This window comes from Epinephelus fuscoguttatus, linkage group LG22 (genome assembly GCF_011397635.1).
Source record: "Epinephelus fuscoguttatus linkage group LG22, E.fuscoguttatus.final_Chr_v1".
Lineage (NCBI taxonomy): Eukaryota > Metazoa > Chordata > Actinopteri > Perciformes > Serranidae > Epinephelus > Epinephelus fuscoguttatus.
Genome location: NC_064773.1, coordinates 17,206,478 through 17,231,657, shown reverse-complemented (window position 1 = coordinate 17,231,657; position 25,180 = coordinate 17,206,478). Strand labels below are relative to the sequence as shown.

General features: G+C 40.8%; 1 protein-coding gene across 4 annotated transcripts in view; it reads right to left on the bottom strand.

Annotated features, from left to right (window-relative positions):
- Positions 1 to 22,747, bottom strand: part of LOC125882781 (ELKS/Rab6-interacting/CAST family member 1-like) — a 215,688-nt gene extending 192,941 nt beyond the window's left edge. For all 4 annotated transcript variants that reach the window (XR_007448411.1, XR_007448412.1, XM_049566635.1 and 1 more), the window contains exons 1-3: positions 22,439 to 22,747; positions 3,816 to 4,647; positions 1,200 to 1,277 (exon numbers count right to left, since the gene is read on the bottom strand). Coding sequence is in view for 2 of the 4 variants with exons in the window: in XM_049566635.1 (XP_049422592.1) it covers positions 1,200 to 1,277; positions 3,816 to 4,316 (579 nt within the window). In the remaining 2 variants the exon portion in view is untranslated. The remainder of the gene's footprint in view (positions 1 to 1,199; positions 1,278 to 3,815; positions 4,648 to 22,438) is intronic.
- Positions 22,748 to 25,180: the final 2,433 nt, after the last annotated feature.

Below are 25,180 nucleotides of genomic sequence, written 5' to 3'. Positions count from 1 at the left end.
AGATGCTTTTTTTAACCTTTTTTTGATCATTAGCCCTTTTTAGATAGGAATTGTGCAAATTTGCAGGAAAGCCCAATCAGTCTTCTTGCATTGGCAGTATAAAAACAAAATCGGGGAGTGCAGCAAAATGCCGCCTACCTACTTTTGTTTATACAGAATGCGCCTTTTTCGGGGCAATGGGGGGCGTGAGCAAGTAACAAAACGTGTAGCTCAGCTTGTGACGTAAATAGTGACGTGGGAGGGAAGCCGCGGCTGGTCAGTCCTTAGGCGATTCTCTTGTAAGTTGGCCCGTTCTTCACTGTTCCCGCCATCTGACGGTTAATGGCCTCTTCACTTGTGAGGACAAGGAGAGCACGCAATTCCTTGTCTCCCAAGTTGCTCATCTTTACAGTGTCTGTCAGGTTTGCGTTTCCCTCTTGCTACTAGCTGCTCGCTAATTCCTGCTATCAGCTGTTTCCTGTTTATCCACCGCCAGTGGGTCGCACGTGCGCGTCATCAACAGCCCCTCCCACAAGTCTTCAACAGCCCTTCCCGTTGCGGAAGGCCGCCTCGGTCTGTTTAAACTAAAAGGGTTCCGCCAATATGACTACCCTATGAGGCGGATAACTGGGCACCTTGGATCAACTCGCCAATCCGGCTCTGTGTGTTTAAGCACTCGCAGCTTGCCGGCAAAATGGCCCAACATTCGCGGAAAATCTGGCAGTGTAAAAGGGATTTAAGTTACTAGCAGTTTTATACAAATTTTCAAACTGACCCTCATAATGTTATACTGGAGAATGTGTACAACTAAATAGCCTTAAAATATATTGATATTTAGATGGACTAAATTATGTCCAACAACAAAAATCTTTACAAGGCAGACTGTTTCCATGCACATAGATGTGAAACTAAAAATACAAATTCTAGAAAACATGAACAGCATATTCTGAATGCCTTCATACTTGACACAAGCATCAAACAAACTGATTTCATATTGTACTCATGCATACCATTCAGACCAGTGTTCTGCACTCTAACAAAGGTGCATGCAGGTTATCATATAAAATATGAACCTGCATTCAGAGCACAGTCTGACGCTGCTCGTCAGAACATGTGCTGCTGCGTCCAGCCAAACCACACCCTTCCAGGTGGAACACCAAGTTTTTAAAGAGTCCCCTATCTTCAGAGAGGTCTGTGTGTATATGTGCAGATGTCCTTACTTCTCTGCGTAGCAGCTCGTTCTCTCTCAGCACTTCTCTTAGCTGTGTCTGCAGATCTGACATTGCGCCGTCTCTCACCTGATAACACACACAAACACACACAGTATCCATCATTAACATCCACATTTGTGTTCCTGTCTTACATTATAAACATGTTATGTATCTGCAGCTGTCACTGCTACTGATGACTCTGCCGAGACGCAAATATTACTAATCAAATATGGAAATAAGGATATTGTATGTGAAGCATTTTGAGACTGTTATGGTGATTCAAACTTATTAAAACTACAAATATGGATGCTGATATTTATGATAACGGAGAGTATTTTACAAGTTGTAAGCACAATTCCGTCATACAATACACACCTTACTGCAATATTAATGAGGAAGTGCACCACATGAAAATGTTTAATTCATCTTGACACCAGGACACCAGTGCACCGAAGAATTAAAAATATCTTGGATTAATTTTTAAACAACGACCAGACTCTGCTTTGCTTTTGAAAAACTTTGCTTTTGAGTGTCTTTCAGTTCTGCAAGGTAGAGTAAGTTAACATTTAACATCATTACATGGATGTAACATACAAAAGAGAGAGGCTGTAAGGAAATAGGAGTTAAGGAGAGATGAAGAGAGGGTTTGTGTTTGAGAAATAATTAGAAGTTGAGCGAAGAGATATGGGAGAGGAAGGAGAGATGCATCTTGGAGAGATGAGCTCTCAGGTTATGACTAATGGTGAAGAGGGAGTAGGAGGGCAGACCTTAGTCTATTTAAACTTACTGTATGAAAACCCACACAGCTCTTACATTATTTAGTTGAAGCGTGACTTCAGAGGAATATTTTAACCCTTCAACAGTTAGCTGAGTTTTGGTTTAATACCTTGAACCACCCAGCTCCACTGCTACATGGAACAGGAGGGTAATTCATGTGTGACAAAACATTTGGCCTGCTGAGCGCAGCTGATTTATTCTTTTATCTGTTTATGTTTCTTTTCTGTGCTCTCAAAAAATGAGACAAGGATTATTTACATCCTTAATCAGTTTAATATTTCAATTTTATAGTACTTTATACTTCTACGCCACTGCAGTTTAGATGTAATTATTGTACTTTTTACTTAACTACATCTTTTCAAAGCTTTCGTTACTTTGGATTATTACTTTAGTTTATTAAAATACAGTCAGTATTAGTAAAGGTTAAGATACCCAGCAGTATATAAAGTTATTCAGCACAGCTCCATCTTTACCAGCTGCAACATGATCAAAGTGATGTACACATTACTGCATCAATAACTGAGTCATTTAATATGTATTATTCTGAAATGGGTCGTTCTGCATGATGAGCACTTTTACTTTTGGTACTTTAGGTATATTTTGGTGCTAACACTTTTACTGGAGTAAGACTTTGAATTACTTATAACAAAGGTTATCAATTAACTAAAACAAAAGGTTATCAATTACTAAAATGCAACTAAAAACTTAAACTAGGTCTAGGTGTGAAAAAACACTAGTTTACTCGAGTAAAAACAAAAACTGACCGAAACAATATTGCGTGCTGATGGAACTAACTAAAGTAAAAGAAAATATACAGGAAATGTCTTTCACTTTAGTATTTGTCAATTTGGTCAAATCTGTCAACACGACAAGCATGAGGAGGCACTGGTGCATGTGTTCATTCAGACTGGGACGTCTCTGTGTAACAGGGTCAATTATACAGTAGTTAGATGTGGAACAAAGTCAAATGTACATTTGTAATATTATGTATGTTACTTACACAAAATCTGTTTCAGTTTTGATTGCCTGACATGGTCAGGCCTCCGTGGTCAATATGTGGAACGTTTGATGCTCAGTTTCTGTACCCCTATGCTCACCTATGAGGGTACCCCACCTATAAAGGGTTGTATCCTGCCTTATCTCTCCCCTTTAGCTGTTGTACTCAATGGGAGAGGTAAGTGACATTGCTGACGTGGTAATTTCCATGTTTTAGCACTGTTGCGCTGTTTATAAGTTCATTTTATTTTATTTTACAATCCTGTGTCACTTAATTTGTGTTGGGGCTCAAGTTATATTGTTGTAATTGACAGAGGATTTGTTTTTTTACCCCATTTTTAAATAATAAAAACTCAACTGAAATAAGCAAATCCTCCCTGCAAACAAAAACTATAAACGAAATAAAATCAAAAACTAATTAAAACCACAACTCGTAATGTCTCTGCTTGTAACAGAGTGTGTCTACACTGCAGTATTACTACTTTACTTAAGTAAAAGATCTGAATACTTGATCCACCACTGTGTAAGAGTGGTATTGATTTTCTGATCTAACGCTCAGCATTAAAGTGCATGAGCCAATTTCCCAAAACTATTCCTTTAATGCTATTTTAATCTGGGTTACTTCCAGAAACAAAATCACCAGGTTATTTTGTGTCGTAGTGTTGACTCAACACAGCAGCTTTTTAAATGTTTGTTCCTGTGGCATTAATTTGAAGGCTAAGAGTAGACAGACACTGCCCAGATAGTCTGCAGAGGAACAAACAAAGTGACTACATTTAAAACTGTGTTCAGTTCACAAAATGCTGCCTTCAGGTTGCAGAAATAAAAGAGGAAAATGATGTGATGCCTCACCTGTCTCATGGAATGGGGGACAGTCGCTGCCTGTGCAATCTGGTTTTGCAGCTCCCCACCAAATGCTATTGCATCACTGGGCATGGCAGCACCTCCCACTCCTCCTCCAGTGTTAATATTCGGACTGCTCCCCATGACGGCCGCTCTGACCCCATAGGGAACCCTGGCCCCAGCCCTGCCGAGGGTCATGGTGCTTTTGGGCAGCTGTGGATTCAGCCCACTGCCGAGGCTCCCGATGCCGATCGGGTCATCAATTGTGTCAGCGAAGTACATGGGACCGCCTGTAGCGTAGGCAGCATTTAGAGACTGAATATTCTCCATGGACAGGGTTTTACCGGAGCCAGTGAGTCCGCCGGTGGAGCTGCTGCTGCTGTTTCGCCTGTGTCCGAGGCGTGGGGAGCGGGGGAGGCGTGGAGAGCGACCGGGGCTCCCAGACGCTGAGCCGTTACCATTGGATCCAACAACGTCCAGCTTTGAGACGGAACGGGAGCTACCGTACATGGTAACTGAATATGGTGTGTGTACTGTAGTGATGAAAGAGGGTCTGATTCAAATGAATAAATCAGGCAAATCAAAAATACATGCTCAGAAGTACACAAAAGATCAGTATAAGCAAAAAGTGTAGGATGGAACAAACTGCGGTCACTCTTCTATAGTAGTCCTTCTTGACTTTCTGAATTATCCTGACGCAGTGTTGACATAGCTGTGATCAAGGCCTTTCCGGCACCCTCGCTGTAATCAATGGGCTTTGTTAGAAAGCAGGAATCAATAGGGCACCCCTTTTAGATGAAGGCAGAGAGTAAATCCACAAGGCCTGAGATGAAGGGATCACCTAAAAAGAAAGGAAGGAAGAGACAAAGACTTAGTGATCAGTGGAACAAAGATACACTGCATTAAGGTACAAAGGAACACACTGGATTTTTACCAGATTACAGTTTTGATTAATCTACTTTGGAGCAACAGACTGAATTCATCTCTTTGTGGACGGTATTTACTGTACACAAAATGGCAGTATTGGACAGTTATATCAGGTATCGGCGACTGGCTGAGGACATCACCAGCTTTTTTTAAATTGGATTTTTGTCATTTTATATTGCTAATTTAGTGGTCTGTCTCCGAAGAATGAGTGAAAGGTGCAAACGGGGAAAAACAGCATGTAGAGCCAGCACACACCCGCGCTAATACATTAGCAATCGCCAGTTGGTGAGCTAACAGTGGCCGCATGGAAGATTTTAACATAGTGCCCAACCCTAGAACTGCATGTACGTTACTAATGCATGTACTGTAGTCTCATATCACATGGCACTGGCCTTTTCAGGAAAGAAAATAGGACAGAGCAAGACTAAGGCTTTTGCACATTGAGTCAGAGGGGTGTCTTTAATCCGTCACCCTAAATAAATTGTTACACACAGAAACCCTGCACGCTGATTTCGATGCGTTTTATTGTTCTAGTCGTCATGAAAATTTGCAATACTTGACAAAATAAAAGGACATTTCCTCCTTTGCCTCTCTCCACTGGAGTTACCTATCTGGCTGTCACAGCTCCCTCTCTGTCTTTCATTTGACAAGACTCTGTCCTGTTGCAGCTGTGTCCCACCGCCACGTTTCCTTCTTGGTCAAACGTCTCTAAAGGCTTCAGACGGTTGCGAAAAACACAGGAAATTGAACCTGTTCTGAAAATGTAATAATTGAAAATGATTGACACAATGTGAAGTCGTATATATTTTTAGACGTGCGACAATTCTGGACCAAAAAAAAGGACTCGGTGCCTTATGGCTCTACAAGGTTGTAATGCTCATTCTTAAGAAAACCAATCTGACTGAAATTTTGACCTAATGATGGTCAACAGATGAAAAGTTAGCAGATCAGAGAGACCAGGAATGTCTTCACCAAATTGCTTGATGATCCATAATAGTTGTCCATCAAATAGTTGTCAAGACATTCGACTCGGACCTACAAGTGTCAATGCCTTATTGCGCTAAATTGAAGGGACAGTTTACCCCAAAATCAAAAATACGTATTTTTACTCTTACCTGTAGTCCTATACAAAATACAAATAATATTTACATCTTGTGCTGTCACAAGCACGAGCCATGAGTAGATGCATGCTTCCTTCTGGTGATATGGGTGGTGGATGCAGTTTGGTAGAAAGTTTGGTTTCTACATGAAACTGCTCATAACAAGGTCTGCGGATTATCTTGAGTAACCAATATCGTTAACACTCTGCAACTCACACCAAAACAATCTACACTGATAAATGGCTCCACAGGTAAGAGGTAAAATATGCAATTTTTATTTTGGGATGAACTGTCCGTTTAAGAGTCAGAGGATTATCCAATAATCAAATAATCACTCATTAAAGATGCCCCAAAACTCCTTCTTCTGCCACCACTATGACTTGTACAGAGATATGAGAGGCTGATACACTCAGTCCACAGAATACAGTCAAAACAGTGTTTTGGCTTTATGCACAAACTCTGCCACAGGCACAAGCATCAGCTGATGTGTCGGTTCATATGATCACACAGGCCGCTTTGTCTCCCCGCCATCCATTACACCTTCTTCAGATCATCATCACACTATGTCCTAACACTCCTGGGCATCACATCAGAGTTACTGTCCTGCAGCTGTAACAAACTGAGTGATAGCAGATAACATTCAGTCAGCTGATCTGATAGAACATTCGTGATGGCAAATAATTAGTTTGCCTCCTGGAAGAATTACAGGCACGAAAATAGAATATTCCAGTCAATTAAATCTTGTTATTAATTCATTTTATTTTGCAATAAAAATGTGGGAAGAAAACATAAAGCAAGAAAAAAAAAAGATTGGAAAAATGCCTATCTGTCCTATTCCTGTTAATCATATGAGTCACACTGGATCGACATTTTATGGGCTTTTAATCGGATGGAGAGTAGATGCCAAAAATGTAAACTACTACGTTTCACATGAAGCAAAAACACCATGAAATAGTATTTTGTCATGCTTTACAGCCTGGTATTAGAGTATGTGTGTGTGATGAAATAAATAACTTAAATATTAAAATGGATTCAGTCAAACAGGTCAAAGAAACCTTGTAATTAACACAGCTGTAAAAATAATGAAGAATGTCATTCCTACTGAACTCAATTTAAAGGTGTAATCCATTTTACTGACATAACTCACGAGCACTGGCTCACACATGTCGCTGATAAATGCCTCAGAGGGTGCTGAAAATCCAAGACTTCTGTTGTGAATGCTCTAATCTCCCAGGCCCCCTGAACTACCCACCATGTGCTATGTAAAAATTTGTCTGCATGAAGAATAAGGAAGCATTTAAGAGCCAACAGTCATCTTTCAGTCATTCCGGTACCCTTGGAGACAGTGATGTCATCCTCAGGTCAGTGGACACATGACCCATTGGACACACCATCTGATCCTCACTCTCGCCTTACAAGAATGACCTAAAGTGAACTGAGCCGCCTCATAAATAGTCAGCACCCTCCAAGAATGAAAACTTCTGCCATTTTTATCTGGCTTGTTTCTTCTCTTTAATAACACATGATAATTCTTAGAGTGCAGAAATATTCGCCCTCGAGTCCAGTACTTACATACCGTGGCTTTGACTTTAAAACCACTTACTGTCTGCAACATTAAAGATCTAGGAACTTGAGCTGGTAACATTTACTCTGGAGCTTCAAAGTCTAATACTGAACAATAGGACATTAAGGCACTTTTTTAATTTGAATTTAGTCTTGAACGCAGACAACACTAAATACATGTTGTTCTCTAAAGCCAGAGAAATATGGACAATAGTTTACACACTGTAAAAGGTCACAGCAGTATGGTCTGAGTGGGGCTCAGAGTATAAATAATGTGGTATCTGACTGGATCAAAAAGTTACATTTAAATTTCACAGACACACTTTGCAATGAGCTACAACAGAAAAACTGGATATCAATGCAGAAACAGAGCTAATTTATATCCTCAGTAGGAAGCGTATGATCTGTATGTGTAATCATTTAAAAAAGGTAATATATTAATCTGCAATAAGTTAAAATCCTGTTGAAGTTAAAAAGCTCATATAGGTAAAAGAAACAATTCATAAAAAAGAAGGACTGAGATGTTAAAAAGACCATAAAGTCACTATAAATATGAGTTTAAAAAACAGTAAATGTGAAGAGTTAAAAAATGGTTTAAAACTGTAAACTCATCAGATGTTTAAGAAGGGGTTAAAATGTTACATAATCTCTTATTCATTTCATTGTTTGTTTTATCTGTTACAGTTAAAACCTAAGCTATAATAATCTCTGTCTTCCACTAAGGAGGTCTAGATATATCAGAATCGGGGATCGATTATTTTGGTCTGAGCCCTCATACAGGGGATGTCAATGTTTTCCTGACTTCACTAAGGCCTTGTTCAGACTGCCAGCCAAAATCTGATTTTTAGCCAATCTAGATTGGAACCAGATGGCTCTTATGAAGTCTGAACAGTTATAAATGACATGAAATCCAATTTTTGCAAACCAGATCGAAACCACCTTTGGGAGGTAGTTTCAAATCGCATTTGGACAGATGTGTCTGAGTCTGAACAGCTCCTTATATGACTTCACACAATACAGGCTAGATGACGCCTCCACTCCGACTCCGATTTGTACACTTGCTAAAAACAGTGTGGACAGTCAGCAGTCAAAAATCGGATTTGAGAAGGAATCAGATTTGAATCAGATTCGCCTGCAGTCTGAACGCAGCCTAAAGCTCTGGTTGAGGAAACGCTGCATCACTTGTGTGATTCTTTATTCCCTGTTTTCCAGGTATGTGGTCGATAATGTGAACTGTGAAAAGGTTTCTGATAATTTTATAAGACGTTTTGACTGTGAGAAGAACATTTATATGATGCTTGAGTTAGTTAAAACTATGTCTACTGGGTATTTAAAAGTACGAGCAAGCGAGACTGCCGCCATCTTGTATAAATACAGCAAGTGTCTTCATTGTTTACGTGTGTATATGCACATAAGTGAATGTATTTTGCACAGTTTATATCCTGTTTATGTAGTTACTTTATTTGCTCATGTTTACTTGTTTAATTAGCAACTTTTGTATAAGAAAAGGGTGTGAGTTCACTGAGCTACTTTTCATCAGAGAAGGAAAATGTGACTTACGTTTGAGGAATGCTGTATTTTATTTTATTAATAATTTAGATTAAGTTGTTCTATAATGCAATTTGTGTATTAAAAGACTGCAAGTTAAGATTGTTAAATTAATGTGCAGTTTAAAGATAAGTGGCATTGAATCGCATTATTTGAGCTGTAAACATACTTATACAGTATATGCAAATGTATTTTTGTGCAGATGTACTCTGTTTCAACGAACGTGTTGTTGTAAAATATGATTTGCCCACTTCACTAAAGCTCTGGGTGAGGAAACACTGCATCACTTGTGTGATTCTTTATCCAGGTTTTCCAGAGTGCAACATATGATCTCTGACTCACTCTAAAACTAGACTGGACTAGATTTAGTTCATCACCCTGCCATAAGATTTATCACCTATAACCATTACTCTACTCATCATTGCATCTTGTATGAAAAGGTTGGGTACCCATCTCTAACAGTACGACATGAAAGGTACTGGTTTCTTTTTATTAAACTTACACATCACATCCTATGGTCATTATTTAGCTTATTCAAATGATTCGGAAACTGCTTTTTGTGCTGCACACACTTTACAACAATTTACACCGCACATTAAAACTTAAAAACAATGTTAAGACTCATGCAGAAGTAATCCATCTCAGTCATTACAAGCATCAGGCAACCAAGAGACACAGTGCCAAAAAACACAAATATAGCAAAGCAAAATGCAAAATAAGGACTACGCTGGCCGACGCAAAAATGCAAATGGTTCTATCTAGAGCCAGTGTTTGTTTTGTCTGTTCTGGGCTACTGTAGAAATAAGAGGACTTAGCTAATTTTAATATCCCTTTTCTACCAAAATTAGCACATGTATGTTGGTTTTTTAAAGACAAGAAAACCTGCTAAAAATAGGCGATAGACTAGTTTCACATTGCCAATACAGGTGTTGTGTTCCCATCAATGCAGATCACAGCCAGAGCCGATCATGTTCGACGTCACAGCCGGCCAAAGAACGGGTCAGTGAACAGCAGCAGCGTAGAGGCCTGTGGAAACTTTATGATGGTCTCTGCTTTTTATATATCCCATATATAGTAGTCTCTTTTTCAAACTTGGTGCAGACTAAGGCTCTGATCACACTGAAAGTGTTTCGCAGGTTGGGTTGCACTGCCTTTTTTTTTAATTGAATGCCACTCGTAAGAAAATCGGTTGCTGCTCCTTTTTATTGTTGCCAGGCAACCACCCCATCACGTCCTTACGCTAACCTTCCCATGCAATCAATCTGTTTTTTTGTTTTTTCACAGTAATCAGTATCTAGTTCCTAAAATGTTGAGGCAGAGGGTACCTGCTGTCGCTCTGGTTGAGGCTGAGAGGTTGTCAGTAAATTGTTTGTTGGTCACAGGGAAACAGAGATCTGTGTGGGTCCATGAGACCCTAAAAAAGAGGGTGGATCACAGGGAGCCCCACCAGTTCGTCCAGGAGCTTCACCTCCATGATGGACGTTTCTAGGTGTATTTTAGGATGACTCGGGGGCAGTTTGACACCCTGCTGTCTAGTGTCGGGCCGTATCGCTCTGGGTATCCAGCAACTGCTACCACTAGTTTCTCCTCCATTGTTTACCAACTGTAAACCTGTTGTTGTGACCACCACAGAAGGCCCGCCTCTAAAAAGATCTGACTGGAAAATTGGGGGAAAGATGATGAAAAAAGAATTGACGTGAGGCGCTTTTCCACATTTCCACGCTTTTCCACGCTTTTTTCAACATGAGGAGTTCAGAGCTCTCCGGCAAAAACGCCAGGTGCCTAGCGTGAAGAAACGCAAGGCACGTCCAACACAAAAAACGCAAGTAAAAAGCTTCATTCTCATTAAAAGCAATTACAAAGAGCCGCCTCAAGCTGCTAAAACGCTTTCTGTGCGATCAGGGACTAATTTGGATTGATGCTTGAATGCTAGTTGGGTTGAGACGGACGGTATTTTGTGGTGGCGCGTCATTGCATCTTGTCTGTAACAAAGCTGAAGCAAGCATGTTCATCCGGGTGTTCCCATCAATGCCGATCAGAGCTGGAGCCGATGAATGTCTGTGACTAAAGCAGAGTCGGCCCCTTTTAATGTTTCCTGCACCCCTACTTCGCGTCCCGTCCCGGGCCTTTGACAGCCTGACAGTAGTGTATTTTTCCAACTGATGTTCTGCTAGGCTTAGATCTTTGGCCAAAGAGATATTACTGACAACCAGTCAGTTACAGCTACACACACACACTCAAATGCAAAGAGGAACCATCTGCTGTGTCTCCCCTAAGGCCAAAAACACACACCTGGAGAGAAACAGGCCAGGACCCTGCCTTTAGCACAACCACACACCCACACACACACACACTTACATTCGCTTAATGCACTTACAACATGCATGAGTGAAAACTGTGCACATGTGCAGATCTACACAATCAGTCAATCTAAATACACACATACAGATAAATCAGTCGACACATGAAGACAAACATGGGAATAGTCACCACATTCACAGATGAACACACATGCACACTGGCTCAGTGGCCTTGAGTGATCATGTCACTAACAACACACACATCAAATGCTTCACTTGAGGCCAATGAGATAGCAGAGACAGAGAATGTGTGTGTGTGTGTGTGTGTGTGTGTGTGTGTGTGTGTGTGTGTGTGTGTGTGTGTGTGTGTGTGTGTTTAGGGCTTTCCTCCTCCTCCCCTCCAGACCTGCTGACCTGTACATAATGTATATGCTCATGTCCCAATTCCCCCTATAACACAAAACATGCAGACGATGTATGAGCCTTTATTTAAGCATTTATTTGACACACAAATGGCTCTCTGCTTCTATATGTTGGACACTGGGTGGTTGGAAGGTTAAGAGTATTGCTCAAAAGCACCTCGGACTTGGCTGTGGAAACAACTGTTTTCATGGTGGAGATCCACAAGCTCCCAGAGTCCAACTGTTAGGCAGCAACAATCCAGGTATCACAATTTTAGCCGTAACGTTATTTTCCTTGGTCGCTGATTTCATGTGAAGGAGGTACAGGACAATAAATACACATATCCTTCCACTTCTGAACTGCTTACCTTGTTTGGGGTTGCGGGGAGCTGGAGCCTATCCCAGCATGCAATGGGCACCACTCTGTCACACAGCTAAACACACATTTCTTTTTATTTTTATTTTTATTGGCTTCAGGCCCTCATGGAAACCACAACACACACCATGTTGTGTTTTCTACAGTTCAAGTCTAAGGGTCACATGAATAAACCGCCAGTGTGTCCCGCAGGTTGGGGATTTATTTGTGGTGGCTTCAGACTCGGGCTCGGACGGCAAATGAAAACAATAATAACCTTGAGTTTGTAATTTCACATGAGCCTACCACTCTGGCGAACGCCACTGTAAACAAGCACACAAATAAAAGACACTTGTAACACAGCTGGCACCACAAGATTGAGAGAGCACGAGCATATGACCGTCCAAGACCCATCTGTCAGCAGCAGGCTTACCATCCCTCTTGCCCTTTCACACGAATGTGAGAAAGCAATGCAGCGCTGCCGTAAGAAACATCTGTTGAACAGCGCTACACTGAGAGTTCATCAAAGTTCACCTTTCATCTTGGAAACAGTAGTTTCACAAAAAAAAAATCTTCACCCCAGGTACACTTACTAGCTTTTTTTCAGAGCTCTCAAACCCATTACACAGTCTTAATCAGCAGACGGAATATGCTGCAGTTTAAAGTAGAGCTGCAATGATTGGTTAATTAATCAATTAGTAGATTGACAGAAGATTAACTGACAACTATTTTGCTAATCTATTAATAGTTCTCAGTAAATGTTCAAGCCCAAAATATGATATTTCCTGGTTCTCAAGTGTGACGATTTGTTGCTTTCCTTAGTTTCCTTAGTTTGAAATGTTGGTTGGACCAAATGAGGAATTTGATGAAGTCATGTATATATAGGATATAATAAAAGGTTGTTCTCACTGTTTTCTAATGTATTTCAGTACAAACTGCTAATTGATTCATCCTGAAAATAATCTGCAGATCAATCAGCAATGAACATAACACTAATTGCAGTATGCCAAGCCCTTGAGTTAAGACTTTTTTGGACGTGCCACTGTGCAAAGGATATCCTGGTTAACAATGTTAGGGCAGTTGTGACCATAAAAAGAGCTGCAGCAAGTGTTTATTTACGTTATGGATTAATCTTCAGATTGTTTTCTCAATTAATCTTTTAATGACAAAATAACCACACCAAGTCCAAGATAACATCATGTATGTCTTGTTTTGTCCAACGGTCCAAGGCCCAAAGATATTCAGTAAAAGATGACATAGGCAGAAATCTCGAAAAGGCAGAATTTAAAAATCGATTTCCTCTATCCTCTCTGTCCTAAGCCCCTCCAACCAAACGACCACAGGCGTACGCATGCTCTTTCACTCTGCACCCCTAGCCCCACTCTCCCACACTCTCTCTGTTTACTAGACCACAAATGAGACTAGCGACTAACATTAGCGACCCCAAAGTCCCTGCACTTTGCTACCTGCCGCTGTGGACTGCTTTCCCGAAAGGAGAGCTGCCAGCAGCTTGAGGAGACTGCAGCTGTAGTGGCTCAAATTCAGACAGCACAAACCCCTCCCCCAGCGCCATGTACACAGTGGGCTGTTGGCTGGCAGTGCCGTGGGGGGGACTAACCTGTGTAATGGCAGCAACAGAAAGTTTATTGATCTGGTGAGGAATCAGGTCTCTCCGGGGTTTACATTGGCTGGATTCTGGCTGCTTCAGGTGCTGCTGACCAGGGGCCGTCTCCAGAGCTGCTGTACGCACTCCTGTCAATGAGGTGGTCTAAAGCGGCAGGGAGTGAGGCAGAGGAAACACTGTGATTTGAGGATCTAGCTAATGTTAGCTTCATAAATATGAACTTGAAGCTGCAGCTGTGAGCCTTTGCCTCTGGTTGGCAAAAGGCTAAACTATTATTTTCGGTCCATCTCTGAAATGTTTTGCCAGTACTCTTTTTAGACTCTCTTTTTGATAAGTTAGTCTTCCTTTTTTGGGTTGCTTTGCAGCGTAGGCAGTTGTGGTCAATGCTTGAGTAGCAACTTTCTCTGCAGGATTCTCTGCCATTGAATTACGGTTTAACTGAAGGGACATGCACGCACATCTGCATTTGAAGAATAGCCAATAGGAATGCCCTCTCTCTCTGAAATGACCCATTATTGGCCAAAATCTCCAGTCACAGCCTGAAAACAGAGCCAAAAAGAGGACTTGAATTTCAATATGGTGTTTATTATAGGATTTCTGGCCCAAACTAATCTGCCTACCCAAACTTTCATATCATAGAGGACTAAGAAAATCAGCAAATATTCGCAGTATATTCTGTCAACCAAGTAATTGATTAGTAATTTTAGCTCCACTCAGTCTTCACAAGCTAATATGCCTGTTGCAAAATCAGGATTATTAGTCAAAATCTGACTGGAGAATATATAATTACAATTAACTTCAAATACAGCATTGCTCCCACTGCTCATATTATACTATAAACATCCAATCACAAAATGCCCGACTACAACCACAATACCTACTGGAACGTATCCTGATTCAGGCCCTGGAGTGAACTTAAGAACCAAAATAACCACATCCCCTTCACGTCTACAAAACACTCAACAGGAAACGCCAGCACACACAACGCCCTGGTAACTAAAAGCCATGCTGTATGTCTCATCTTTCCTCCACACACTCCTTCCTCACACACACGATGTTGTCTTAGGCCTCGCTAAATCCTAGAATATCACACTGGGATACCAAGAAAGTCTGCGTGGTTGAGTGCCACGTACTGTACTTGTACTTTTGTGGATGATCAGTATGTGCAGGAACAGGAAAGAACAGACTTCGAATTTGGAGTCAATTTCACAACACGGCAACCGATAAAGAAGCAACTCAAATCTTAGATAGACATATTGTCACCTGACGTTAATATGGTAAACTTTTCGCAAACAGAAGCCTGTTAATGCATCCATTTACTACCTCTAATCCCTCCTTTGCCTCCTGACTCTCACTTGTCTCCCTGATGCTTTCACTTCCTCTCACTGCCTGTCTCTTTCTCCATCAGCATTCCTGAAGGTGTTCAGCATGTTCTATTTATGTGACAACCACACATCCATCTGTCACACTGCACAATGCAACGCACACACACACACCACTCAACCTATACTTAGCCGGCTGGTGTTTCAGCGTGGGAGCCGATTTTTACAAAGTTCGTGTCTCGCCTGGGGATCGGGGCTCATGAAAACACATTACACTCATCTTGAATATTATTATTCGCCATTACGCTCTGTTCCTGTCAGGCTCGCTGTGATATGATGGGGCTGGAAAGGACTCGCTGGTGCTGTCTGGGGTAACACATCTCACTGAAAGCCAACTCGACAGCCCAGCTGAAGGGGAGCGCCGTACTCGCTCTGCACCTAATCTGTCTGAAGATTTAAGGGGATGACCCGCCGCTCACCAGAGTCAGCTCTTTTAACCTTCACAGCTGCTTTATCGCGACGATAATAACATTGTCTCTCTGCAAATCCAATTGTTTGTCTACAGAGCGTAAGAGTGAGGTGGATTATTTCAACCCAAATAGCATTACTATTACTTCATAGTAAATACAACATAAAAGCAAGACTGTGTAGCAGCTCATGTGTCGTCCAGGGCCAGTATTTATTTAATTAACTTCTAAGTATTACATGTTTTTTTTCCTGCAAAACCATGATGTCATTTTAATCTTTAAAGAATTTATTGGTGTGAACATCTCTGGTGGCCGTTACCATGTTAAATTAATAACGACATAGGTATAAATAAATAAGAAACTAGCTGACACAGAAACGAAAATAAACTGGAGCAGTAATGAAACTCTGCTGGTGTATGAGTTACATCAGATAAATCATATGAAGAATTTAGTACCAAAATGCCACATGCAGACAATGAAGATGCATGAGAGTGGTTCTGTTTATTATCTGCATTATTTGACTGCATTATTTTTTATAGTCACATGCAAAAATATCTCAGATCTGTGCTCTCTTCTGTTTCTGTAATCTACGATCTACTCTTAACAACTTTAGAGACCTCTTGAGTTATCGGAATTTTAAGAGTGTTTTTAAAGTTGCAAGAAATGAGCTGGCAGTTCACCCCCAACATCAGACTTAGATATATTTCCTCTTACCTGTAGTGCAATTAACCAGTCTAAATTGTTTTGGCACAAGTTGCAGAATCGGCAGCAGAGATGTCTACCTTCTCTCCAGCATAATGGACCTAGATGGCACTCAGTTTGTGGTGCTCCAAGCACCATAAATACATTTAAAAAACACTCAACAGCAATGTCACTTTCCAGAAATCATGACCCGGTTACTCAAGATAAATCACAGACCTTGTTGTGAGAAGTTTCATGTAGGAATGTTTTATTTTTTACTGAACTACACTTGCCAATGTCTTCAAGAAACGCAAGCAAGTCCAGTTGCCTACGCTATAGCAGTTACGATTACCATGACCTGGATGACTGAGAATCTTCACCGGCAACTACACTTGCCAATCATATTACCGTGCAGAAGGATGTATGCATCCAATACCTTGAAGATATCTACCGTAAGACCCCAGCACCAAGTAAAATCGAAATGTCTCCAGTCAGACAATACCTGTATTCAATCCTTTGTGCACCAGGGGTCTGATCCCGGACCGTCTCCTAACACCAGATCAACACACTTTCTGTTGCTGCCATCTCTGGAGCCGCCCTCCTCTGTTAACAGTCAGTTCAACATCTACACAGTTAGCACGAGCTAACATAGGCAGGAGCAGCAGGCATCCAACACCTAGCCAATGAACGGTCCCAACAAACTCACACTGAAACCAAAAAAATGCGTGACTTTGTTTTAAAACCAGTTAATAACCGTTAAGTAACGTCAGCCGTGTGATGCTAACAGTTAGCCCTGTCACTGTGTGTGTACAGCTGGGTGGACTCTCATAACTGTCCCCAGTGCAGAGCTAACACACCTGCAACAAGAACTACAACTCATACAGTCTGTGGTGTGGTGAAGTCGAATGCAGTGTATGTGTTCGGCTTGACATGGTGCCACCAAAACATTCACCAACATGGGTTTCGAGGTACTCTGTTGGCATCAGTATCATTTTAAGGGCACTAGTATTGTTACTGGTATTGTAGTCTTTTAAACAATACTTGGCCCTAGATGAGAGGCTCATGCTCATAACAGCATGTAAACTTTAAAGGCGTGCTCCTCTGCTAAGCTGTAATGTTGGCTAGCTCAGTGGTGCTAGGTGAGCTAGCAGTAGATGCACGCTTCCTTCTGCGCTGGGATTCGGTTGGCAGGTGTCTCACAACAAGGTCTGTGGATTATCTTGAGTAACAGGGTCATGGTTTCTGGAAAGAGGCATTGCTGTTGAGTTTTTCAAATGTATTTTTTGGCACTTTGAACACCACAAGCCGAGTGTCATCTAGTTTTATTATGCTGGAGAGAAGGCAGACATCTATCTACAACACTCCACAACACAACCCAGACTGAAAACAGCACCAGGGGAAACACATATATGTTTAATTTTGGGGTGAACTGTCCCTTTAGAAAGTGCACGCACAAGTCAAAGTGAATGGTTTCTACTTCTTTTTATTCTTCCACATCCCAGAGTCCAAAATTTCATGTTTAGCGGTTTGATAAATAAAGGCAACAGGTCAGCCACAGTGCAGCTTCTCACTGCTTCATGATGTATTTCACTAGGACCCATTTAGCACTGCTGCGTAATGCGTAGCTCATGCAATGCTGCTGTTTGCTTTTGAGTAGCATAGTATTAGTGGTTTGGCTTTGTTCCGCCTACAGAAACAAGATATTGTCTCCATGTTGGGCATGTTATTGATGACAAATCATAATTATAGCTTTGTGCTGATTTATGCAGTTGTAACTGAATTGCAACACATCTATAGTCATTTCTACAGGATTTATGTGGAATTAAAAGACTTCATAAATGAAACTTTTTTTGTCAGAGATAGAGAGGAGAGAGAAAAGTCAACTAATCTGGTAAAAAGGATATTGGAATAGCCAAAACTGCAAGGGTTTGTTTTTCAATTAAGAGAGCAGCCCAATTACACATGGGAGAAAATATCAGGCAGAAGATGTCTGGGAAAGATACAGATTTTGGCTCACCAGAGTGTGTGTGTTACTTGTAACTTCACTCTGTGCCACCAGTCCTATCAGCGATAAGACATATAATATGGTTCAGACACTGGAAAGCACAACCCTGATAAGAGACCGATAGCATCAGCTCCAGTCTATTGTGTACCACAGGAAATTAATCTGAGATGCAGGCTGGGCAAACAAAAACGAGCATACAATCAGACACTCACACACACACTGTGACTCACACACACACATCCATGTACATGAATACACTGCCGCAGAAGAAGTACACCGATGTCATGCAAACACGGCGCACTTATCTAATCTCGGCTGCTGCCTACATGGCAAATATGGAAAATGTACCGTTGAGACTCGACAATTAACACAAAGGCAGGGAAGCACAAAACTAATTCGGGGAGTGTGTAGTAGTTAATGGAAGAGAAAGTGAGAGTGAAACTCCCCCCAAGGCTCGTCCTGTGAAGAGGAATGTGCTCGTACCGTCAACTTGCCAGGTTAAATAAGGATGAAGTGAGCTGGGAAGGTGAATCAAACACCCCCTGAAAATCAATCTATTTGAGGTGATAGAACTAAATCCTACCCCCGGCAAAGTGATAAAGCAAGTTGAATAAATAAACAGCATACAAGGCGTCAAAGATTTTGATCTTGTGATAAAAATGAGTTCTGGAAAGCAATCTGAAAGAGCTACTGTCTTTGTGAGATTAAAGGGATAATTCACCCACACAGTGACCATTTGTAGATCAGTTAGTCATTCCATATTACCTTGAATTTGTCAAGTAAACGTTTTTCTCACATGCCTCCACAGAAAACTGCAAGCATATTGATTTACTAGTTGATTGGGGACCACAAAACTATATCAAAACATCCATTTTCAAACTCTCACACAACCTCTGCAGTATAATCCACGTCTCATTTATCCAGTCGTATGATCAGTAGTTCACTAACATCTTCTATTCCACCTTTAATAAGTCTGTTCTTTCTTTTAACATTTTCCATTGGTTTGGTAATCTGAGCCTTAAAAACAAGAATAAGCAGGACAAAGTAGTCAAGTTGTGCTGTAAGATCACTGGTGTCACCTTTAATAACCTACACCATCTGTAGGTTGAGGGTCACATCTAAAGCCTGGTCTAGTGTCTCAGATGCTCAACATCCCCTCCATGTTTCAGATGCCTCCATCGGGGCGGACGTTTTGCCTCCCTAAACGCAGCACTAAGCCTTACAGATCGTCCTTTGTCCAGTGTGTTATCCCTTATCTTAACCAGAAGTGACCACTGATGTGCATGATTTACCCCTGACAGTGTGTGATACTGGATACTGTACTGTCTGTTTTGCACTCCTGACTTCTGTCTGTGTCTCAAATTGCCCCTCTGGGACATTAAAGTTTGCCTTAACTTAAAACAAACCTTAGTATTGGAGTCTTGGTTTGAATAGAGCATTGATAAGTTTCACTTTTGGTTCAGTTTTAAACACTAGGGATTTTAGTAAAAATGTTTGCTCGACTGCATACGACTGGATAAACTAGACTTGGATTACATCAGACGAGTTGTGTGAGAGTTTGTAAACGGATGTTTTAATATAGTTTGTTAAATGTGTTCCTCAATCAATTAATCAATCAATACGTTCACCATTTTCCGTGGAGGCATGTGAGAAAAATATTTTCTTCACAAGTTTGAGTTAACACAGAGTGACTTAATGATTTACAAACTGGTGAAGTATTCCCTTAAGTTCCTCATGTTGTTGCAAACCCTTGAGTATTTCATTGCTGGAGAGGTGGTCTTTTCATCAAACTGGGCTGTCTATGCAGCAGAAAGACGTAAATACTTTTGTAATTGGTGCTACACGACCAGAGAAGACAGAGGAAAAGGTTTGTGGCACTTGCTTTTGCTCAACCTACAACTACCAGAATGAACTGCAATAAACACACTGGTGGGTGACGTAATGCGAGCTTTACTTTTTGTCACAGGAAACAATATGGCGGCCTATTATGAATTATAGTTAAACAGTAAGCTAAACTATGTTTCTGAAGACATTTAAGGAGAGAGAAACACAACGCAGTAGCAGAATCTTGGTTCGTATTTGATCAGCACTGCTTAGTTTTACCTTTTTATCTCAGTTTTTTCAGCCTCCATTATACAGTGCAGGAAACAGTATGGCGCCCACTTCCTGTTCACAAATTCTTATATTACAGCCTAACAGTGCACCAAAATGTAGGGCTGGACGATAAAATGACCGTGTATAATATATAATATATTTTCACACAAGATATAAATTTAGACAACACCGTTTATATCGATAAAGGGTCCAGTTGCGTTACATAACGCATACCACACTCTACGCACAGCTCCGCCCCACTGACACACTCACAAGTTCTCCAGCAACACTAAGAGAAACACGTAGCTGCTACTCTGTTTAATCTGTTAATTAGTCTACAGTGCGACATCGGTCTATATGTTGCACATGAGGCGCTAAATCAGTCTGTGAGATGAATGAAATGACCACAAACCTTGTATTTTCAAACATGGAATAAAATCACTGTCTTTGCATTTCAGTTTGGTCACAGTCTGTTTTTATAAAAGAGCGTGTGACATCTCAAACGTGGCCCATTTAATAGAAATACCGAGATATATATCGTGTGTCACCAGTCAGCCTGTACGTATCATCCAGCCCTACTGAACTGTGTTTCTGAGATCTTTTCAGGCAAGAAATAAGCAACACAGTAACATAATTGTGGTTTATATTTGATCAGCATTTCCTACAGTTTGATGTGAGTTTGCAAGAGGAAGAGGGGCAGGTCTCTCTTCTGTCTGCTTCTTTTGTGTAGCTGGTGGCGGGCATACAAAAATACAGAACAACAATCCATAGCTCGAGCAACAGCACTAGAGCCAGCGAAAATCGACTGGAAATGGACGCGAGCTGAAAGATGAGCAGGGAGATCTGCGTGCTGGTTACATGGAGAGAAGTTCAACACAGTTCATTTACACATACTACCCACACTGTCATAGTACAAAGCTGGTTGAAAGTCAGCAAAGTATCCCTTTAAGCCAAAGGTTTTTACCTTTGATGTTGAGGAGTCAGGAGGCTCTCAGGCTGTGCACAAGGTTCATTAGATAAATATATCTATGAGCCAAGCCATGCTAAATTTAGATTATTAAACTGACTCTACAACAAAATAAAACCCCCCAAAGTATGAATAGTATAGGAGCAACGTTTCCGTAAAGGCAGGCTGAGGTATGCAGAGCCTGGGCATTTAAAAATGTCCAGTGTTTACAACAATCTCAGTGGAAGGAAGCGGCTCAGTTCCCTGACTCGGTGTTCCCGGAGGAGGGGCGGTGCAAAGAAACAGAGCTGTGGGCGGAACACGAAGGAAATCACGGCGTCCCCTCGTATACCCACCCCTCGCTTCTCCTTCCCCCCCCCCCCCCCCGGGGTCATTGCAAAACACACGCAGCAGATTTAACCACGGTCATATGTCGAGTCCAAGTTTTGCTCAGATTGATTTGGCTTTGCAGAAATGTTTTGACATGTTGCTTAGGACGTGGCTGCTGTGCAACTGTGGCTGCATTAACACACACTTTTAAGAGAAATACACGTATTTGTGCAGCTGGATGTTGATTGAGACTATCACAGCACAACTTAAAGTCCCCGTGGGAGATGAAACTTAATATTGACTCCCACAGGCACACTTAAAGTCCCCAAGGGAATATCAGTGACACCACAGGAGATACAGCCGCTATATGGTCACTAAACTGGCGCTGTTGGAGAATATTACAGGATTATGATAGCAATTATGTGGCTTTGAGGGACTGTCAGCAGCACTACTTCTGCAGCCTGCAACACACTGAACAGACTGATAATCGCATTTAAGACGTACAGAGACGAGACATAGTGTTATTAGCTCGTTATTCCAGGGGGAAGCCTCTGGCTGTACAAGCTGCAACTGGTTTACTGGGCAAAAAATAGGAAGTCACTGTCGTCTAGTAACAATACAAAATGTATCAAGATGACAAGTGTGGCCCGACACACGTAGCGACACTGCTCCCCTCCCGGCGGAGATATAACAGACCTACCTCTCTGTGGGTCTCACAGCTGACCTGGAAACTGCTGCACCTCAGAGCAGCCATCAAATTTTAACCATGTTATCGCGGGGGTTGCTTTTGAGTCCACAGACGTGACTGCGACGGGTCAACACAGACATGTGAGGCTGACCGAGAAGTGGCCAACATGTCTACAACACACACACACACACACACACGCACACGCACACACACACACGTAGGCCTGTGTAATAAAACATGCACACACTCACAAAGACTGCCAGCTAACTTCCAATACTCACTGCGGCTGTGTTCACACTGCTGCCCCTCGGTTGTGAAATTAGCTCCGTGTGAGGAGGAGGAGAAGAAGAAGAAAGGCCAGTCACATCTCCTCCTCAGTTATTCCGCTGCTGTCAGACCTCAAAGTGACGTTTGGTAACGTCACTGACGGTCAGCCGAGGTCAGACGCTCTGTTTCTTTCGGGGCTTGTCCTCCTGTCTCGTGCTGTGTGTCTCCTGTCTCCTGTCTGTCTCTCGCCTATCTGTCTTTCCCTCCTTTCCGTCTTTTTGCCAGCTCTACCACTGGTGGCTTCCCCACTGCTCGGGCGCTCCCGTGACGTCACCACGGTGGAGCGCGCGCCCCCGAGACGTATCCCACCGCCCCCCCCCCCGTCTCTCCCAGCTGAGTCGCGTGCATGATAATCCATAATAAAGACGCAATTAAATAACATCTAATTTCTATTATTATTATTATTATTATTATTATTATCATTATTATTATAGTTATTGTTATTATTATTTTTATTATTATAATTATTAAAATAAAATCCAACAGCCCATATTAGGTAATTTATCTTACTAGCTTTTTGAATAAATTAATAATTATTTATATTATACTATATTATTATTATTATTATTTATTATTTTGTCATATATTTTCTATCCTCTTTTTTCATATCCCGTGAAACAATTTTTTAGCATATCGTGAACTGATGATAAAATTCAACAGCCCATATTAAATAATTTATCTTATTAGCTTTTTGAAAATATCAATAATTATTTAAATTATGTCATATCATATATTTTATTCTCTATTTTCATATCCCATAAAGAAATTTTTTTAGCATATCGTGGAAAACTGATGCTAAATTCAACAGCCAATATTAAATAATCTATCTTATTAGCTTTTTAAATTAATTAATAATTAATTATTTTGGTTACATTTATCTGGAGAAACTAATTTATCATTCCACAAAAATTTTCTCACACTCAATAACCAAAAAAGGGACAGGCTGAAGCCCCAGGTTTATTTTTGCCTATCCAATATCCTCCAAAGGATAACCCCAGAATATCTATACCAAAGAAAGGAAGTAAATTAATTAATAATTAAACCTTTGAAACCTGAATTAACCGGTTTGATTTTTTTTTCGTAAACATGAGCAGGAAATTGGCAAAAGCTGACAAGAAAATAAACTGAAAGGCAACTATTAAAAACAGATAAAGACAAAAAAAAAACCTGAGAAAATTCTTTCTTTTAAATAGCAAAAAATGTACAGGGTACCTGTTACAGAAAATGAATGACTGAATGAATGTCCAGACAAATATATATTCAAACTTCTGTTATTAATAAAATAAATTCCAGCACAGTAGGACAAATATGGCATTACAAGTGAACAATACAATATATACATTTTACTATTAACAGTGATAGAGGAAGTACTCAGATTCTATATTTAATAAGTAAAATGAGTCAACACCCGTGCGAAAAATATTCCATTACAAGTAAAAGTCCTCCATTAAAAAAGGTGCTAATGTCATTACTGGAGAGGGCACCTTCTCAAGGAGTCCACCATGTTGTTTCTACAGTAGCCCTGATCGGACAAATCAAACACTGGCTCTATAGGGCCATTCGCATTTTGTTTGCCACCATAGTTCTCTTACAAGCTTGGCACTAGGCTCCCAGGGACATAGCTAAGCCTTGCTTCCAAATTCTCCCAGTGGTCAAAAGTCCCCTGCAGATCAATAAGCGTTTTCCCCATATACCACCATTTTAAAAGAGACAGGACAGGACACCTCGAACTGCAAACAAGGTAAATCATGACTATTTCCATTATGAACTTTTGATCCATGGAGGTTTTATATATGTTAAACTGTCCTCCAGCTGAGAAATACAATTAAAAATCCATGATCTCATCACAATGTGAAGTCGATGAGCCGAGTGGGAACCTGTGGCCAACTGGAGAAACACTACTGCACATATTCAGTGGGCCGCATACCACGGAAGTAAACATGGAAGCTAGAAACTTTTTTGGTGCATGCGCCAGGCAAGCAGCTCCATTGGATAAATAAGCGCCATGTTGGGGTTCAGTATAAGCTTCAGTTCTGCAACCTCAAAAATAAAAGTACACATTATTAGCAAATCCTACTTTAAGTATCAAAAGCAAAAATACTCAATGCAGAAAAATGGCTCCTGTGCCTGTTAAACTATTATATATTATATATTAAATTATTCATACTAATGAGTTAATGTGTAAGCAGTATTTTACTCTTGTAGCTGGTTAAGGGGGAGCTTATTGTCAGTCATTTTCATCTGATATTTCTAATCCACACAAACACATCTTTACTGATTTCTGTTGTTATTCTGCTGATTTAGGCTGCCTGTAAGATGGCCACTGGGAGGAAATGAGTACTGGGGTTGAATTCAAACTAGGGGTCCTAGATCAGCGACAGTGAGCTGTGTGGGTCAGTAGAAACTGTAAGATTATATAGATCAATAAAATACCTCTCAAGTGCAGGAATGTCATGGCCTTGAGCCATTTCTAACCATAAACCTGCATCAAATATAGCACATTTAATTTGTAACAATGTAAAATTAATTATTAAATCATTCATTTCATTTCCTCACTCTCATCTTTTTAGTGTGATGCTAAAAAGTTCCCTCTGCATCTGCGTATTGGACCTATGGCATGTTTACACTTCAGTCTGTGTTTGATGTGTAAATGCATAAATGAATGCTACATATACAGTATTTGACCACAGTAGGTG